At 41.3% G+C, this 12,619-nt stretch overlaps 1 protein-coding gene across 1 annotated transcript in view; it reads left to right on the top strand.

Moving 5' to 3' along the window:
- TGFBR2 (transforming growth factor beta receptor 2) overlaps positions 1 to 12,619 on the top strand; it is a 60,901-nt gene that overhangs the window by 33,702 nt on the left and 14,580 nt on the right. Inside the window, exon 4 of the mRNA XM_074860824.1 lies at positions 8,099 to 8,898. Within this exon, the coding sequence (XP_074716925.1) occupies positions 8,099 to 8,898 (800 nt within the window). The remainder of the gene's footprint in view (positions 1 to 8,098; positions 8,899 to 12,619) is intronic.

Below are 12,619 nucleotides of genomic sequence, written 5' to 3'. Positions count from 1 at the left end.
TTGGAAATGGGATTTGCAGACCTGTAGCACAGCTCTCATTGGTTTAGAGTTGTTTCATTCTGATAACTTACATGGTGATCATTTTTCATCCTCACCTGTCTTGCCATGTTATGCAGCTCTCCATGCAGCTTGCAGTCAAGGTGTGTGTGGGATTGTTCAGGTAGACTGTGTTTATTCCTCATGTACCACAAGAAGTCATTATTTTGGGTATTCCCACTGCACCCATTGTAATATGGGAGAAACCTGTAGCAGCAACCATGTATACAGGCTTTAATGATTACCTGAACCATCCAAACAGTTGCCTTGAAATATCAAAACTTCGGTAATAGAGATGACTGACAGGTCAACAAGAGTTTATGAGAATAATGAAGTTAATTGGGGAAGGGGGGGGGGGGGGAGTGTTGTGCTGCTAACAATCTTCACATCGATCATGGTTTTACTGACTTTGCTAATTGAGAGTGTAAGAGACATAAGTATTTGATTAATCAATTGTGGCTGAGTCATTTGCGCAAACGAATTACAGCGTATGGATTTGCAGTGTGTCAAGTGCTGTGATTGCTCACTGTGTATGGTTGTTACCTGGGAGACCTGGTATTGTTCTGCTGCCTGAACTACCACAAGCATGCCTGTGTGATGCCTTGTCCTGTGCCCAGATCACAGGAAATAACAGATAATGTTTTAGAATTTCCTTAACTTGGTATCTCTCACTTGTCTCTAACATGTTGCCCCTGTCTTTTCCTTTCTTTCTCTCCTCTTCCTCTCCTTACTAGAGTCAAAGCGTTAGTGATTTTACTTGACTCCATAGGAGGATCTCAGACTTAAGAGCAGACTTAAGATCTGTGCACAAACAGCCGCCAGGCCATAAATACTCATGTGATGAGTTGTCCAGTGCTCAAGGAACAGCAGAAGGGAGATGATTACAGCTGGACTGCTTCCAAGTGGATTTTAACAAAGGCTTTCATTAATCTGTTTTTCTGTTATCCAACTAACATGTTCAGAAGGTAACTGTCTTCCAGCTGCCCCATAAAAGAGGTCAGTAGCATTACATAACATTGCACAGAGCCTCTCACCGCTTGTATATTGGCATTGTTCTCTATGTTTCCTCTTAGGTATTTGCAGCCACAGAGTCCCACCCAATGCCTGCAGCTGTATGTAACCAAAGGAGAGGCTGTCTAATACTGAACGTCTGATTCACTTAGTGGGATAAAAAGGAAATAGAATGGAAAGAGGCAAAAGAAGCCAAAATTTTGGTTTGCTCTGTATTATTTATATTGTTTGCTTCCTAGGAAAATAACCATGCAGAGCTCAGTTACAGATTTGTGTAAAAACAAACTAGGCAGTGCTCTTCCAGTCTGGTTGGCATATTTGTTACAATTTGCATCACTTGAGAGCTTAATAAGTGTGGGAATGTGGCCAACCTTTTATCAGGTTGTCATGGAAGAGACTTTAATAATTACAGACAGAAACAAACTGTAACTAACACTGGCAACATAATATTTTGGGAAAGGTTGGAGGGGTGAAACACAGGCTGAGAATAAAAATAGTGGTTAATGTGTGGCATCTGTTGGAACATATTGAAACTGGAGAGATTGATTTGTTCCAGAAAACCACCAGCAAACAGCAGCAGACACCAAGTTGTATAACTGAGGCATGTATCACAGAAACACAGTCACATCATGTAAGGTTAAAATATGTGGGCTTTCATATCACTGAGTAGGAAAGCTGAACTACAAAAGTCAAAATGTGTGAGAGATGCCATGTACACACAGTGAAGTGACATGTTAGAATGGGAGAGATAAGAAGGGAATGCATCCAGGGGTGGGAGATTTTAATGGTGCTGTGCCAGCAAACCAAGGAATTACACCTTCTAGCCAGCAGTGAGGGAATAAAACAGCAACAAAATATTTGTTCTGTCTTAGAGCTTAAGAGTTTCTTAAACCTCCTGGGTGCTGAATAGCATACTTGGCAATCGGTTGAAAAAATGAAATTCTGCTTACAATAGATAAACTAGCCATTACATCATAGCTGCCCAGCCTTTTCACTGAAGTTAGCACCCAGAGGCAATCACGTTGCCTGCCTCCTGCCCCAGTGACTAAAATGCAGCCATTCCCATCAGGTGACAGATGCATACGCATGACTGCTCCAACATGTAACACATGTAACCGGGGATTTTCCCTGGGCATAGCAGAGATGTCTTGAGTCCTGATCACCCAATTGTGGGTAGTCATGTGCCAAGGCCAAAGCTGCTGGCTCTCAGTGGAGAGCAGCAGTGAGTGTACCACAGCTCTCCAAAACTGCTCATACATTTGCCTTACTACCTACTTCTCAGGAAAACAGGTAAGTGTTGGCACTGGGCAATGGCCTGCATTAAATGCTCTGAGGGCTGGGTCTGGTTTGCCAGCCATATGTTGACTGCAGAGCAACATTCAGGCTGGCAAATAACCAAAAGGTCAAGTGAATGAGTTCCCACACCTTTGAGCAAACATCCTTAGGTCCCAAATTCCGAGCCATGCAGATGGCAGTGCTTTAGAAAGACAGCTTTAGACATAGGCTCTAGATATGGCTTTACCTTGTCACTTCTACTGTTTGAGCCCCTATAGCAGGCCAGGCAGACCTGCCAGCTACCAGAGCTAGTGCCTCTCCAGGACACTGCTTCGACAGATACTATGTTTTGAATACCCTGGCAGTATCCTCTTTAAACTAAAAGATGAAGACATACAGCTCAAACACAAGTTACTGGCCTTGACAGACTTGGTTTACCTAGTCCAAAAAAAACTTGTCAGATTCAGGAACTGGCTGCAGGAATTTAACTTTCAGGAAAGTCTACAAGAAATGTCAGGGTTTATTTTCTACTGGATAGCAAGATAGAGTCCACTCTGGTTCTAAAATTTAGTAATCTCTGTATTCTGCCATCAGATAGTTCGGCATAGAGCTGAGAGAGGGGTGGAACTGATTTTCTGCCCCACAAAACTATTAAGTTTAAAAAAAATTCTTCATCTCCAGCAAGGATGGAAAATTAAAATGTTTCCAAGAAACTGTCAAGTTAAAAAAAAATGCAGGTTAGTTTGAGGTGCAGCATTTGAGTTTGATTATTTCAAAGTATTTTCTATCAGGATAAACCATTTTCCTAATGAAAAAGCTCCCCATCCACAAAGCCCAAAAAACAATGCCTGTAAAATTAGCAGAAGTTTTTAAACACAAAAGTTGGATCAACTTTCAGACCACTTTTGTCCTCAAGATAGGGGTTTCAGGGAAAAGTACAGGAATGTCAGAAGCAGAGATTCTGTTTTGAAAATCAACATTTCCCATCTAAAAAGTTTTGATGAAGATTTCCAAGTCATTTTAATTCTAAAAAGACCAAAATCAGGAAGGTACATGAGACATTGAACTACAGAATTTCATTGTCACTTGAAGATTCTGCAGTAGAGATAAACTAAATTACCCAAACAGCTGCTCAGAGTGAAACTTCATTTCACTGAAAATGAAGCATTTTATAGAATTAGTTTTCATCCAGAAAGTAGCGCTGAAGAGATGGGCAGACTTTTCCGTATTTTATTGCCTAGTGTCTTGCCCAGAAGTCAGTATGCATGTAAGGTTCAAACTCGTATTTCGCCTGATTTGGAATAATCGGAGATGAAAAGCTCTTCCCTGAATCAAACAGAGCAGGACTTGAACTTGGAGCTCCCATACCCCAGACTAATCCCCTCACTGGTGGGGACTCAGCACTCGCATCTCTTGCCAAATTGCAACATTTGAACAGAATTCTGTTTATGCAAAAACATTCAAAAAGTGCTAGTTTTCATTCCAGTGTGGAATTGAAACCAAACTTTGAAACCTCAGAATTGCTGCAAAATGGAGTTATCCTCCAGTCAGCTCAAAGGGCTGCTTTGTGTCTCAGGAGCTTGCAAAATAACTGGATCACAGTCCCGGCCCATATTTTGGGACTGTGTTTCTGGGTTTTTTTAAGACACTAGACAGGCTTGCGATACATCAATGTTGATATGTTTAACCTGAGTTCTGCCAATATCTAATATGTTCTTGCCCTGCTGTGTGGCTTTGACTAGCAATTGAATAGGCAGCAACTTTAGAACTTGCATAAGCAACAAGCAGCACTAAAGTAGTTCTGTCAGGACTGGCTGTGTATTTGTGCTGCCCTATGCGTTAAAGTGTGGGTTCTAATTTTATTGCCATTGTTTTATTTCTTGTCTCCGAAGTTCAGTGACACCGAAGTTCAATCAAAGGCACGCAATTCAACCTAAAGAATTTGCAGGCAAAGCGATGTTGTGCGTTGAAGCTTCCTGACTGAACAGGGGCTGTACAGTGTTTCCATTTTCCTTGGCACCTGAGCCCTATTCCCTAAAGGCTTAGGTAGTGTTAAGGGCTGTGCAGATGGCTTGTGCTTAGTTTAAACCCCATACAGGAAGCTTTCTTTTAGCTCAACTTCTCTATTGTTATACTATATTAATAGGCTCTTTTGAAGCTTAAGAAAGGACTGATCCTCCTAAATAATAGGTCTGGGTGGGGAAAGTTATTTAGGAGCATGTTTGCAAAACCTGAAAGGCTGTTTAATTTAACCATTTCCTTGCCTGCCTATGCAGCAAGGTTTTGCTCATTCTGGTGCTCAGCAAGAGGAAGCAGAACTCCCATTTTTGAAATTATGGGGTTTGAGTCATAGGTATTTATTTTTAAGCAAATGAACATATTTATTCTTAGATTCCTGTAGTCAAGCCAGAAAATGTTGGCTAGCCACTATGCAAACATACAGATATGCTCTGAATTTTGATCCTGCCCTGACTTCGTACACAGAATCAACAGAGAAGTACCCCAACGTGAGCTTGTGCTGGAAGGACTGATTTTGTTCTGCTCATATCAGCAGTCAAAATCAAAGGCAGTTCTAGAAGTGCCTTGCTCTGACCAGCCCTCAGTGCCAGCAGCTCCTGGCTGCTGCTGTCCCCTTTAAATCTACTGGCAGGCAGCTCACTCCCCTCCTAAACTCAGGGTTCAGCCTTGTCAGTCTTGACAGTCAGTTCTCCATGATGGGTGCTCATTCTTGCACTTCCCAAGCCTTGAGTGGGCCTTGTCCTGTGTCCTAAAAACTGACAATGAGCAGTCCCTGTTCCTCCGGGTGGGGGTGTGCAGCTTTTCACCCTCTGCCTCCCTACTTCCTCCAAGGGACGGTGCCAAAGTGGATGTGTCACTTTGCAGCAGGGGTGCAGGATGATACAGTGCTCAGGGGAAGTGGCCAAACTGTTCAGCTTCTGCTTTGATTAAAAATTTTTTTTTCATTCTTTTTCAAGTGTGACATTTGCAGCATCAACAGTTTCTCCCTTCCACCCAGAAATCCCCCTGCACCACAAGTAGAGCTTTCTCTCATGCAAAAAGAGGAAGAGCCAAAGGGGCTGTGAAGTCTGCTGGAGACTACTCAGCTGTAGGCCAAAATAATGCAGTCTGTTCTAGGGCATTATAGGAACGTTTGGAGACCCTCACACAGGTAGCCATAACAGTCAAGGAGTGGCAGCTTTGGGTGAGTTTCTTCTCAGTTAAAGATGAACATGCACCCAACTACCTCCAACTGCTTGGAATCATGGGGAGAAATTGGAAAGAGAACTAATATATCTTGGTTTTTTTCTCCCTCTTTTAGGAGGACATTTGTATTTCAAATATCTGGGCTACATATTGCAGCTCTGTGGCAAAAAAAAAAGAGCTTAAAGGGCCCTAAAGAGACATTTCCATCTATTAAAAAGTATGCCGTATGATATAGACGACATATTACTCAGTTCCAAGAGCAGAGTCCAAACTTCAAGCATGCTTTTCTGTGGTCAAGAAAAAAAAAAACAAAACAGAACCCCAAACGTTCATCAAAACTATTTTATCTGAGTGTTACAGATCATAGTTGTGTTCATGCAGTTGTGGCCTGCTTGCAGCTAAAACTCTGAAAAGCCATCCCACAATGTAGTCAGTTCTCCACTGGGGTGTTCTTTATAAAGCAGATTTTCAGCGATTGAAGAATGCACATGGGAATAAGCAATGCAAATCTTCTGTTTACTGACAGTGACATTTCTCCAGTAAGGGCCATAAAAAAACTGGTTTTTTTTTTTCCCTTCTTCAACATGTTGAGAAGCAGAAGGGGTGCCTGTAATCTGTGATGAACTTTTAAGCATTTTTTTAATTTAAAATTTAAAAAGTTTAAAACTTACTAACAGTTTGTTGCCAGAGGAGATCACTTGAGAATAAGGATTTGTGTGCAAGGGATTGGCTTAAAACATTATTTTGCATAAATGAAGGAAATACGTTCTTTGTAGGTACTGCTAATGAATGTCACTGACCTGTGCTAGCCAGGGATGTCAGTGTTAGAAAGGCACTTCCTCTTCCTTGAAACCCTGTGAGAGAGGCTATTCAACCCTATTGAATTACGTGCTCTACATCTGGTTGATGAACCTTTCAGAGGAAGCATATCCTGGTACAGGATTCAGGTCTTCTTCCAAATAAAGAAGAATATATTGTTCAGATGTCCCATCACTTGCCTTTGAATAGCTGATGGCTCCTGTTGCTTGCCAGCTAACTGTGTTTCCAATAGAAAAGTGATTACAAGTGAAATTGGAGAGTCAGAGGACCTGCTTGTTCTGATTGTAAACTCTTTTCCCCCACCCCTTTCAGCATTGCTCACCTTCATTTTGAGAGGCACAGAGTAGGGGAAGCAGTTAGTGGCAACTTCCCTTCAGAGCTTATTAAACTTTCCCTTTTCATATTGACTTATTTGACCTGATACACAGAACCTGAGTCAGTGACATTGCTGTAAGCATCTGCCAGAGCATTGTGCTGCCAACACAAGCCACTTGCTTAACTGTGGTTGCAGCTTCAGTTATTTTAGTCCATTCAGGTTAATCTCCCAGGGCTTCTTCCAATCAATCCCCTCCCTCATGGAAAGATAATATAGTACATTTGCTCTGACTCAAAGGAAGAAACAGGCTGAGAGAGTACATTTGCATGTGTCTGGTCAAATCAGGTTCAGATAAACTCTGACCCTCCTTCTTTAATCTATTTTCAGAATAAAACTGTTCCCTTTTAAACTGTTTATCTTCCCTAAGAAATACTGAACTAGAAATTCACTTCTAGAGAGACAAGGCAGCTCTTGCCTCTAGAATAATGATCTTTACCATTCCCAGAACATCTCCCTATTCTAGAATATGTCCCTGTTGTTCTTCTATTCCCTATATGTTCCACCTAAGAATGTGTTAGTGTGTGGACTGCACCAGCTACAGAGTTTGGAGTAAATCATCTACTGCTTTACAACAGGACTGCCAGTGTACAGCCAGCAACTGTCACACAGAGGAAGTTTTCAGATACATAAATCCATGCAAAAAGTATATGGGAAGGGGGTGCAACAATTCTGATATGTCATACATGCCTGATTGTGCCTGCAGGATTCAAACACCTGTGTACATGCAGATGTTTGAATTTGTTCTAGCAAAACTCTTTCACATACATCAAAGTAAAAGAATGAGCTTTGTTTTTCAGATGTGTATGCAGGCATACGTATTGTGCCTGAACATTAACATGCAGTAGTTGTGTGCGAATAGGCTTCCTGAAGATGTCTTTACATGGATCCCACTGAAATATCCTGGATCTGGAGTGGTAACTGGGCAAGTGGGAAATCACATGCTGCATTGTCTATTTATTTATCCTAGAAAAATTAATGTGTGCTAGTAATTACTGGTTAAAGGGGCAGATATGTCAAGAATACATTGACAGAGTAAGTGCAGGAGACTTTGGCTATTGTATTCAGGAAAGTGAAGGTTTCATCCATAATGTATGAAGAGCCTGAGAGAAGAACAAAGCTATTAAATTACAGTAGGTTCTTTCTCATTCAGTTCTGGCTTCTTACAAAATAAGCAGGCAGGGAAGTCCTGGTAAGTGGAGGCCTATGTACAAAACAACATTTTGAAGTAAGAAAGCAGTGACAATTTTTATTATCTACTATTAGTGGAGGAGATCATTTATTACACTCTGGATAAAAGTTATAATTATTGACAGCCTCCTGTATACATAAAGCTATGATATCATTTAATGGATGCTTTCCTTCTGCTGTTCTTTACAGATGACCCTCATAAACCAGAGGAGAAAGATGAAATTTGCAAAGTCACAATCATAAGTCTTGTCCCATTACTGGTGATTTCTGTTGCTGTGATTGTTATCTTTTATGCTTACCGCACTCATAAGAAGAGGAAGCTCAACAAGGCATGGGAGAAGAATGTTAAGCCCAGGAAACATAAGGATTGCAGTGATGTTTGTGCCATTATGTTAGATGATGACCGCTCAGACATCAGCTCTACTTGTGCCAACAACATCAACCACAACACAGAATTGCTGCCCATTGAGTTGGACATTGTTGTGGGCAAAGGAAGGTTTGCTGAAGTGTATAAAGCCAAACTGAAGCAAAACACATCAGAGCAGTATGAAACTGTGGCAGTCAAGATTTTCCCCTATGAAGAATATGCCTCCTGGAAAACTGAGAAAGACATTTTTTCAGATGTAAACCTCAAGCATGAGAACATCCTCCAATTCTTGACAGCAGAGGAGCGTAAGACAGATCTTGGTAAACAGTATTGGTTGATCACTGCCTTCCATGCTAGAGGAAACTTGCAGGAGTATCTCACACGGCACATTATCAGTTGGGAGGACCTCTGGAAACTGGGTGGGTCCTTGGCCCGAGGGATTGCCCATCTGCATAGTGATCACACCCCCTGTGGTCGCCCCAAAACACCTATCGTGCACAGAGACCTAAAGAGTTCCAACATCCTGGTGAAAAATGATTTAACCTGCTGTCTCTGTGACTTTGGGTTATCCCTGAGGCTGGACCCTTCTCTGTCTGTGGATGACTTGGCTAACAGTGGACAGGTAAGTTAAAAGGTTGAAGGGGGGTGTTGTACCAGTTGGTGTGTCAGTTCCTGGGATGAAAAGAGGGAAAAAAACTTATGCTGCCATATTTACTTAAAATAATTAAAAAGAAGTGTGAAAGTGTTCATAAACAAAGAGGCTCTAAACTTAACATCAAGGCAACAGTGGGAGAAGCACAATGTAGGTTTTGTTATGATCAGAGAGCTGCATATGTATATGATGCAACCATCCTCTCTATACACTTATACTAATCATATATGAGCTTGTTAGCAACTGTTTGTGGTGCTGCTGCGGTACACACACACACAGATACAATAAGGCTGTGCTTCGCTGTTGTGCCAGAGTTTTCACGCCTTGTGGCATCACAGTTTTGTGTGAGTAGACCAACCCCTGGTGTACCCCAGCATATGTGAAGTCAGTCTTCTGTCTTCAAGAGATTTAAGCAGATAACTAGAGTGATAGATAATCACTTTAAAAGGCCCCAAATAAACTTGTTTAAGATTATGGTACATTCTCCACATGCAAGCAAATGCAAGAATGTCAAATAAAAATAATTGCCCTGTTGTGCTTTTTCAACTAAGTAGCATGGATAATACTCATCTACTTCACAGGTATGCCAGGAGGATGTTTATGAATGCTTCGAAGATGAAATTTTTCAAGTATATCTCTAAATATTGGCTCTTCTAATAAAAAGTCCCATAGTATAAATTCAGACCATTTAAGTTAATTAATTCCTGATCATTTAATTATACATATATGTGTATTTTATATTTTTATCCATAGGTCGCATCAAAGTCTGTCCATTTGCACTGACTTTTACTTCACGTGGAACTAATATTTTGGTTTAGAATGTCTTCAGGGACAGCTTTTCAGTCAGTAGTGCTCTGTTGAGTTCACGGGAGCTTTGCTGTTGTTTATCTAATGAAGATCTGTCTTTGAAAGTCTCCTTAGTGAGAGGCAACTGTCCTGATCTCATTTTGAGAAGGTTTCTTAACCACAGTCAGGAGTGAATGTTAACCAGTAGAGCCATATTTAAAAAAATAATACAAACACAGCTCACAGTTACATGTAATTTCTAGCATGCCAGACCTTTTCAGAGTTCAGTGAAGTGCCATATTGTCTGTCATAAGGTTGTTTTTTTAAAGTGAAAACAGAGTATTTGTCAGTGTAAGGCAGGGACTCTGAAACTTAACCCCACAGACACTTTGCTTAAAGCTGACCCTTGCTTCAAGCTGATGTCTCTGGCATTGCTCACAGACACTGGGAAGTAGGAGGACAGCGCTGATACTACCTCTTCCATAATCCACACTGACAACAAAGTATGGTGCTGCCCAGAGCAGGTTACTGCTTTGGAGTTGGTGTCCTTGGGCACTGGTATTGAGGCCCACTGTTTTTTTCTGTTTAGCTCCAGTGAATCTGTTTGAGGGTGACCCAACCAGTGTCATTCTTCTCTGTGACAAGGAGTATGATCATGTGAAGTGGCTCAACTTCAACTTCTACCTTTATTCTTCAGGGCACACAAGCACTACTCACTTAAATGCCCCAACATGCCAACTTTAGTGCTGTAGCTTTTGCTAAAGGGGTCTTGCACAAGGATTTGCCTCATGCATCATTTCCAAACTTTACCCTTTGACTCAAACCCTTCCCATGAGAAGGTGCAATTTTTTACAGTATATAATGGAGCTGACCCAAATTTTAGTTCAAGAAAACCCGTAACTTCCTATGAAATAAATAAAAGAGTGTTTTTTACCATTTTTCTGGTCTGCCTTGGACAGTAATAGTCAAGGCAAGTCATTGGGGTTACAAAGCCATCTTCTTTCCCATCTACCCAACTACCTTCCATATCATGCAAATGTAGCCATTATTGACCATACAATACCAGTGCCCTTAGTGACTGGCTGGAAACCATCTTTTTCCCCATTAGAATCTTTGCAGTCTTTTCAGTTTGGCCACTCGTGATGGTTAATATTTGCAGACATTACTTAACGTGAGTACATAAATCTGGACCTGTGTCCCATTGTGTTCAAAGGACTGGCATGTGCCAGCAAGGCCAGCAGTTCCTCACCTCAGCAGTGTCAGCAACCCTAATCAGATAAAGAGGGATATCTACTGCTCCTCTGACTGACATACCTCAGGTCACAAAACATCCCCCAACAGCTTCAAAGAAGTGTAAGGTCTGCAGTAAAATAAACCAAAAGTCACAAAAATTATAATGTACCATAGGAAGAGAGATGATCCCTCCCTAGAAGTTTTAGAGAAGCAAGAACTGAAAGCAGACTGGTTTTAGCAAAGAGAAAGCATATCCAGACTCCAGAGGGAGTTTAGATACCTAAAACACCTTTGAGACTCAGGACTCAGGTTTCCGTGAGATACAGGAGAAGTGTCTTTGACCCAAAGACCTAATAATTTAAATGCAGATAAAAGGACACAAGCAGAGTGGAACACGTGACAAATCCTAAGCAGGATGGAAATGGGGTTGATTTGATAACATTCTTCAAATTATTTTAAATTTTCTCTGCATGTTCCACTGTACTTTTTAGTTATAGGGTTTGATCATTGTCAAGCAAAGCCACAGACTGATTTTCACTGCTGCAAAGAGGATGTGGAATGACAGGCCAGACCAGCACTTTGTGACAATGTTAAGAATCTGTAGTTAGTCACCATTAACTCTTGTTAAAATCAGCAGGATTTGGGGATGTGAGACTGTGGGCCATAGGGTACAGGTAACCCTTCTTAAGCTTTGTATGGGATCTGCTTGGGGAAGAAGTTGTGTGCTGGGGAACGGATGGGAGGTAGGAACAGCCGATGCTGCAGAGTTTCTATACATTAATGTTCTGTAGGGAAGGGAGATTCTGGTGAACTCATTGGTGCTGAGATAGGATTGTCCCAAATACCTGTTCAGTATATGGCTGTTGCATATATGCTTGCCCTTAAATTCATCACAGAGTCTACGTAATGGGGAATTTAACTTCAGGACTGATCGCACAGGTTTTTTTCTGTCCTCTGTTTATAAGGGCTTTGATCCTACAACCATTTGGATATTTTTGATGCAGAAATTCTCTGCTGTTGCAGGGTCCTATGGCAAAGCTATGTCCTTGATCTTTCCTGCTGTTTTCTTACGGCACATTGCACTTTTTGTGAAACTTCTTCCCATTTGCCCTGAGCCTGGGGTGATAAGACGTGTTTACAGAAGCTCTTAAAATGGATGTTGTAGGGCTCTCTCAGGGACTGTACATTTACTGTGTGGCTCCCTGCAGTTGCAGACCCAGTAACTGAAATGATCTTTTGCAGTCCTGCTTGCTGCTGGGCTCTGGAGTGATTGCTGTAGTGAAGTCTAGCTCATTTGAATCACAGGTCCTACTGCATCATCCACTGGTACTTGTTCATCTCTGTGATTAACCAGTCTCCCATCTGAAAGTGTCTTTGCCTGATCAAAGACTTATATTTGCAGTTTTTCAAGGGGGATAAATTTTTTATACCTACCCTGTGAAGAGTTTGTCATTTGAGAGCAACTGTTGAGTGATCCAAAAATTATTCCTTAAATCCTTTCTTGTGATAAAAACAGACGTTTAAACTTTGCCTTCTACAATGCAAGCTCATAATCTAGATCTCAGCAAAGCTGCTAAAATCGTTGCTGAAAATTGCTCAGTATGAATAAAGTTTATGAGAACGGTTTTTCAAACAAAGGGGCCGATTTTTGGTTTCAATTCAAATGTGTGCT

Source organism: Strix uralensis, chromosome 1 (genome assembly GCF_047716275.1).
Source record: "Strix uralensis isolate ZFMK-TIS-50842 chromosome 1, bStrUra1, whole genome shotgun sequence".
Taxonomy (NCBI): Eukaryota; Metazoa; Chordata; class Aves; order Strigiformes; family Strigidae; genus Strix; species Strix uralensis.
The sequence above is the reverse complement of the archived record's forward strand: the minus strand, read 5'-3'. Positions and strand labels throughout refer to the sequence as shown.